Genomic DNA, 8,086 nt, shown 5'->3' with positions numbered 1-8,086 from the left:
TTTTTTTTTTTTTTTTTTTTTTTTTTTTTTTTTTCCCATTTTCATTGTGCGCGCGATACCACCGCGTCCGAGCATTGACTCGCTTCATCCGGCAAAAATAATAATAAATACACCGCTTGTCTACACGCCTTTCGCTCTTTAAAAGGAAACTTCTGCTTTTCGTCAATCGAATCGCCAGGTGCGTAGGATTCGGGGGATCGGTAGACCCTAAAAAATTATTAGAAGCGTCCCCCCCAATTCCGTCCCTCTTCTAATACAATTTTTTTTCATGTTACAATCATCATCCATTAATGTTAAATTTTATTCGAAAAATATAAATATTGTATTTATGATATATTTAAGATTTATAATAAAAAGTTTTCTTTCGATTCGGAGGATCGATAGACTCTAAAAAATTATTAGAAGCGTCTCCCCCCCCTCCAATTCTGTTCCTCTTCTAATACAACTTTTTTTCGTCTCGTATTATAATCATCCATTAAGTTTTATTCGCAAAATATAAATATTGTATTAATATTATTTGTATAATGATGTATTTACGATTTATAATAAAAAATTTTCTTTTAATCAATTGTTTATCGTTCCGAATCAAAAATATTCTTTTAACGTGAATATTTTGGTATGATATTATTATTTGAATATTTCATATTCGCAAACAATATCAGTTGCGCGAGCATTATTAGGAATAGATATGGAAGCATTATCGTCGACGTAATATAATTTATTGTGCATTTACAGTCATTTGTTACGAAAAAAAAAAAATTTTTGAAAAATTACACGAAATATATATAATACATTAAAAAAGAAGTTTTTGAAAAAGTCACGTTTTCTCTTCAAATATCTTTTTATAAATCTTAGGCGTGGAAATTATTAATACTACCGCAATGTAACCTTCTAAAGGAAGTAAAACGCATTAAGAAGAATCAACGTGGTAGTTAATACGATCCCACATCCGTGCATAAAGAAAATTCTGAAACTCGTTTAAGAGGGAAAAAATTTTCTTAATAGGATACGTTACGTTTCCTCCCGCCCTATAAAAGTGGAATTTCGTGTTTGAAATTTTACTCGTATATCGATTATCGCGATAATTAGAATGGAAAATTCTATCCATGTATCTTTCTATTCCATGTATCGAAGGAGTCAATTTCGGTCGGTAAAAATGTCTCGTCCGCCGAGAGAAAAAAGTAAGAAAGTTTTTTGCACGGGTATATCGACACCGACGAGCGACGATTCGAAAGATGCGTGACAGAATGTTCTCATCGAATCGCGTGTTCGCGTCGGAGGTTCGAGTGCAGAAGGTGTCGAGGTGCGACCTGTACCCAAGGCCTAACCGGTCTTCGGGGCCCCTTGGCGATGCCCAGTCGGAGCCACGAGGCGGGAGATCTGGTTTTGAATTTTTTCCTTCTCAATATAGATCGTGACCGAGCACGTCTTATTCATTCGCGTCCTGTAATTATACACGCTGTGCGATTCTCACTTTTATTCTCACAATTCATCGTCTAATCAAATCACTTAAGTTCTACAACGATGCTTCTCGATACTATGATAAATATCACTCGCAAAACGTTTAAAAATCTATACTTCAAAACCACAAGACAAAACATCATTCGGTTTCTGCGGTGCGAAGATCGTGAAATCCGGGATCTGGGAGAACGCAGAATACGCTTTAATAAAGTAGCCACCGTGAAAGTTCAATCCGTAAACTATTCTCGAAATTGATCTATATAATCGAGAAGAAACATTAAATCGCATTAAATCGAAGCGAAACGACGAATTGAGATATTTAAACGCATTGCTAAACGTTTTGTTTCTCATCCGACAGGTTAGAAATTCACGGAGAAAAATCAATGGCAACCGCGTAGAGAAGGATTCGAAGATTTGCAAACGAAATAACCGGTTTTCACTTGACCGAGAAGAAGGACGCAGCAAAAAGGCCGAGAAACTGAAATTGAATCGTGAAACGATACCTGTGCGCTTCCGGTGAATTTGGCAAGCTGCGAGCTTTCCTGTTGGCCCCACCACTACTTCCGCTGTTTCCCATTTTGCACCAATTTTGAGGTTAGCCACTCCGTGCGATCCGAAATAGTATCACTTCTCGCGTGCACTGACACTTCTGACGGTCAAAAGTGTCTCGATGAATCAACCGGTAGACGCGTTCGCGTTAGTAAATAAACAAATAAATGAAACAGCAAACGTTTCAACCTGTGTCAGAAAACGAATATTCGTTCCTGTTGTTCTTCGTCAAATTCTCTGTCGCGTGTCTTGATTGATAGACACGGTAAAAAACGTAATTTGAACCACGGTTGTGATTCATTCGCTTCGTTGTTTCATATTGCTCGCGATGATACATTTATAGTTTTGATCTTTCGATATGTTTTATTATATAATGAAACACGCGATTAATTTAAACATGAGAAAATTCCGTTATACTGTTATAAAACGTACAAACCGACGATGATATGATTCGTTTCCTATGTATCGTATTTCAAATCCATTCGTTACATTTTCACGTTACACCTCCATTTCCTGTAATTAGAAGCGTTCGTGCGAATCGATCATCACCATGCACTCGATCGCTTATAAACGATTCTTGTGATTTTATTTGCATTTGTATCCTATAATTACTTTCATTCGTAAAATCTTTCTTCACGTTCTAACGAATCACATCATAGGTTATAACTTACTATAGTCGAACTCGTACGATAACCGGTATAGCATCTTCACTGATCTACAGAAACGGATATTTTTATCTTTCGAAGCATTTATAAAACGAATATTGAAAATTTCATCAACGATCAAAGAATAATCCAGAAAGTATCATTGTGAGTGCAACGATATATTCTATTGAAACTTTGTCAAAAGGCGATATCATTTCTTCTCGATTATCCGTTACCAATCGATCATCGAATCGTTGATTTTGTCGTTTCGATCCAACCACGAGAATTGCGAGCGAATCTTGGCGCATAATAACGCAAGATTCTCGAAACGGATCGATTTTCGGATCGTTTTCGAAGAAAGCATATTTTCGATCTTTGTCTTTAGGAACCAGTTCTCGATTCGTATATTTCACGAACAAAAACAGGAATTGTAAATAGTAATTGTCGAGAGCGAAGCCTTTCTCACTACACTACACATCCACCGAGGAAACGATGCCTTATGGCGAGCTGTTCCACGGTCATACTATGGCCATGGTGTGTAGGCATCGTTGATGGCCCGTTTCAAACTGAGGCCCGCCGAGAGAGAACCATTCCTGTTCCCATAGCACGTGGCTTCTCTCTTTTGCTCTCTCCCTCCCTCGCTCTTGCCCCCACTATTCACTCGTACAATCCCCATCACTCCTTCTCTTTCTCTCTTACTCTTCCCGATTCTCTTTCTCACTCCTTATTACCTCAGCACACGCATACGCTCTTTCCTTTTTTCTCTTTCGAATCCTCATGTAGATACGATATACCTTCCCTTTAACATAGTCTCTGCTATACGTTTCATCTCGCAATATTCCTATCTATCCGTGTTTCCTTCGTTCTCGCACCGCATTTCGCTACCCGCGCCCTCTGTTTCTCTACCGTCCCTCTCTCTCTCTCTCATCTTTCCACCATCTCTGTTCTTCTCGATATTAAACCCCAGATTCATCCCTTCTCGTTTGTTCGTGTTCACCCCCATAAAGTCCTGTTCGTTCTTTGCCCTCGAATCTCCCAATCCCGTCTACTCTCTTCGTTCTTCTCTTTTCGTCGTTTATCTATCTTTCTCCTTCTCCCTCTCCCTTCCCATTTCCCGTACGTTAGTACCTACTACCTCCGTGAATTTCCCCACCGCACGAACCGACCAATCATATCGTTGGCCTTCCATAAGAGCCAGCCAATCTCTGACGAGCGTTTTCTATTGTGGATTTTTAAATCATTTTTATGCGTGCATACCTTCAGCACGTGCACGTACGAAGTATTGTACCGAGCGCAACAATACGTTGTGTGTGCGCCCGTACGAGTCTCGTACGAAAAGAGTTTGGTGTGTATCTTCTACTCGTACATAAGCGTGTGTACAAATCGTGTAAACGACAACTTTCTACAGAGTGGTTTGAAAAATCTATTTAATTGGCAATTCAAACGTTATATACGATTTAATGGATTCATGGAAGTTATTAATGGTAATTTAATATATCTCTCGTGGAACAATTGAATACTGTTTACATACATCGTACGAAGCTGGTAAATTTTATACGATTCGATTAATTGATACAAATATATTTGAAAACTTTGTTGAATTATCGTCTATGTTTAAGATATTTTAATTATTTAATCTTTATTTATTATGAAATTTTTTAACTACACATACAAAATTTTTTATACACAAAGTTATTCATATTCTTCATGGTGGTATGCATGACATGTTTTTCGATTTATTACAGTGCGTGAAATTGACATACGAGATGAAGGTTAAAAGTCAATAAACTAGAATGCACGCGTATAAAGCTTCTTGAATGAATTGATATTTATCTTTTTAACTTGTTTGTTCGTACGAGTTTAAAATGCATATAAATAAACTACGTGTTATCGTGTTTCATAAACCTTTTTTACTAAACATATATAATAAGAAAATGATATCGTGTTTTTGTCTTTTTTTTTTTTAAAAAACTACATATATATGTATCACGTATCAAATCCGTAATTAGAAAAGATATAATTCTTATTTAAAAACCGGTATTGATGATACATATGTTAGAAAATATTGAAGAGTATTTTGAGGTTACCCGTTATATTCTCGTTATACAGACCAGAGCTATAATACACCCACATTGCCTGAATTGTGTTGAAGAGGGAGTTTCGATGTATACGTGCGGTTATATTGTGTGGCGAACGTAACGCAACGACTACGGTCTACACTCAGTCGTGGACATAATGGAGCATTGTTAATATGTTAATGCCGAGCGTTCCTAAAGGTTCCGACGGTTTATGTTTCTCCGTTCCACCGAAGAATCGTTACACGGTCCATTAGACGACGAACCTTGAATTCCACTCGTCACGAATTTCCCTATGGGGTCCTTTTTCTATTTCACTCGTATCGTTATAATTTTTTTATTAATTTTATTAATTTTTTAATAAAAAAAAGCTCGTTACGTTAGCTTTTGCGAATAGAGGGAGAAAAACGAAAAATTCTTTCTCATTAAAACTGATTAACTTATTAAATTGTCGTTTTAATTCGTTCGCGTAATAATTCTGAAAAATATTGTCGTGTATAAGTAAGTATATATAACGAAGATTACTATCGTCTCGTTCGTTTTGCAAAAAGCACGACTTCCACGAAACTCTCTCGCGTAGGATTGCGTGTAGGTTTAAAAATAACGACCTTGACAGTCGCGGCTTACGGGAAATGCGGATTAAGAAAAACGCCAAGTCAGTGGGACTCCTTAGTGTTCACGGGACACGAGAGTAATTAATCACGGAGTAATTAAAATATATTTGAAGTTTCAGCTCGCGGTTACCTTTCTATACGGAAATACGGTAATTCACTTATATAGCGCAATTCAGTTGTGTGAACTCGTATAGAGCATAATTAACACGAACGTTAATGAGCACGTCGTCGGATCGTTCATCCGATGAAACGTCGATTCGAACGTACGAAGAATAAATATACGATTAGATTTAAGTAAATAAAAATTTTGTGATAATAACTTCTAATAATTTAGTTGAAACTCTTAAGAAAAGTTTTAATTATTATGATGTACGATCGATAAATTCGGAAATAAAAATGATGACAGATGTTCATTCGATAATGTTGCTCTTTATTGAATAAACATTAAATATTGTAACATGAGATTTTTTTCTTCAATGTAAATATTTTTTTTTCTTATACAATATTTATGCAAAACGAATATCCGAATACTAAAATTATTATTATTAATTATTATTATTAATAGTAAAATTATATTTGCAATTTTTACTCAAATTTTTCCAAATTAAATGTTTTTTATCTTTAAAAAAAATGAAGCGCTGTTTTCTTTTAATTTAATAATACAATTTGTGATAAAATTTATCCTCTATCGATACAATATAAAAGTTATCCGCTGTTGATACAGACAATCTAACTTACCGACGGTAGACTCGACTTGCTGGAGCTTTTTGTATTATCAATCGTCGATAAGAAGAAACCTGTATTTGAACTTACCTAGGCATGTCTTGAAGTTGTTTGGCTCTCTGCTTGTATCGTGAGAGGGCGAAAAGAAGGGCGAGGACCGGCCAGAGGGTTGATCCTGCAGCCAATTCGCTAGGATTCACGGAGCCCACGTCCGCCCCAAGAGCTCGGAGCGCTCCTACGCACAGGCTCACGTTCTCGACCTGCGCAACACACGTAAAACCTCGTCATCGATCACGGTATGAACGCGTTGTATACGTACTAAGGGGAATCGATCGAAAATTTTCTTTTTTTCTACTTTCGACCGATCTCTCCAAGTATACGTGCCTAACGAGTCGATGACTCGAATTAAAAACGCGTTGCATGACGCGCGCTTTCAAATTAACCTTCACATCTCCGTATATCTAATATTAATTTTGACGCGTAACGAAGATGATGATGAATATCGAACTCAAAAGTAGAATTCAAAAGTTCTTCGATAAAATCTATTAAACCTATTTATCCCTTTCATTCCGTCTCTAATTGAATTTACAATCATCAGAAAAAAAAGAAAGATTTATTATCGACGCGACAAGTCACGATACAAAGGCAAATCTACAATACAAATCAAACGAAAATAGAGGTCTCTGGTGGTCACGGTTGCCTGTACTCGTTGGAATTATCCAAGACACGATGGACATATCGAGGTGACTAGTGCATATCGGCATACATAGTTTCGAGGGTAAAGCAACGCGAGGAAGGTACGGGAGCGTAGTGTAGGTGTACACAAAGGACGCGGCCATACAGTGTACATATACGACACAACATTCTGCGAAACGTGACCGCCGTGACCATGGCTACCTTGTGCTAGCACGCGTGCCGGCCTGCCTCTTTTGTTTCCATTGTTCTTAAGAGCCACGGCGGCTCCGGCTTTTACCCAGAAAACAAACCGTGCTGTACTGCACACGCTGCACACGGGGTGGTGGTGAGAGGTATACGGTAGAGAGAGAGATGACTCATCCGACAATACCCTGGGTGCCCACGCGTAGGTAACAACTAGATTGCCTCTGTATTCGTTCGTTCCAGCTATATGCAACTCGGGATGGGGGTGCCAGTGGACGGCCAAAGAAGAAATGGATTGGAGAAAAACCGTGAAAAACGTTGCATCGACACGCGATATTATTCCACCCCACTTCTTTTATTACGAGTAATTTTTCACATTTATGATTTGCAAGTAAATAAAAAAATTTTGACAAACTTTTATTCTGACGAATATTTAGTACGAAATTGAGAAAGATACGATATATATATATAGTATATATTATGGTTAAAAACGATGATTACGACTCATTGATCGTAACGTTAACGTTAGGCGGGATGCTGAGCAAGCAGTTGAAACTCGTTTCGAGGCAACGCGCGTTCCTGAAACTCTCTTATCACAGTCCATTAACGACCAAGCTTTCAAATGAAATCTCGGTGAGAATAAGACGCAACGCGATAAAAGGGGGAGGAGAGGGGGAAACGATTGCGAGCTTTTGTCAAAGTTGACGCAAAACCTTTGTGAAAACGCGATACGAGTGCGGCACGGTGCAACGCTCTCGCGCAGCACTCACAGGTTATCCACACGAGATGACAGCCGTAAATGGCGATGGCGCTTTTTAACGCGCTCCTCTCCCCTCCCTCTCTCCGCGCCGTCGACCAGGTTCCTCTCCAACGTGCACTTACGCGAAAAAGAAGATCTCGCTCTTAAGGGAGACATCGCGCTTCCTAATAAAGGGTCGAAGATCCATCCAACAGGTTGTTCTATTCTCGACAAACGTTCTTATCGTATATTTCATCCGAATTCATCCGGTTCTCCGTATATACCTCTTATCCTTTTTTTTTTTATTTCACGTGTATTTATTCCGTCGATACAACGTTTATTCGATCATACTTCGACGTTGAATCTTACATGTGCGTGATTAAAATATTGCACGTATTTTTA

The 8,086-nt window shown here is 38.1% G+C and overlaps 1 protein-coding gene and 1 long non-coding RNA gene across 2 annotated transcripts in view; one reads left to right on the top strand and one right to left on the bottom strand.

The window, feature by feature from the left end:
- LOC102677752 (protein sickie-like) overlaps positions 1 to 8,086 on the bottom strand; it is a gene marked incomplete at its 3' end in the record, with an annotated part of 100,040 nt that overhangs the window by 36,173 nt on the left and 55,781 nt on the right. The window contains exon 5 of the mRNA XM_006614840.2: positions 6,157 to 6,326. Within this exon, the coding sequence (XP_006614903.1) occupies positions 6,157 to 6,326 (170 nt within the window). The remainder of the gene's footprint in view (positions 1 to 6,156; positions 6,327 to 8,086) is intronic.
- Positions 2,238 to 5,083, top strand: LOC102675820. Its single transcript, XR_421671.2, has 2 exons — positions 2,238 to 3,999; positions 4,063 to 5,083. It is a non-coding gene; the product is annotated as an uncharacterized LOC102675820 (long non-coding RNA).

Source organism: Apis dorsata, unplaced genomic scaffold (assembly GCF_000469605.1).
Source record: "Apis dorsata unplaced genomic scaffold, Apis dorsata 1.3 scaffold_198, whole genome shotgun sequence".
NCBI lineage: Eukaryota > Metazoa > Arthropoda > Insecta > Hymenoptera > Apidae > Apis > Apis dorsata.
Note: the sequence above shows the minus strand (reverse complement) of the source record. Positions and strands in the feature narration are given on the sequence as shown.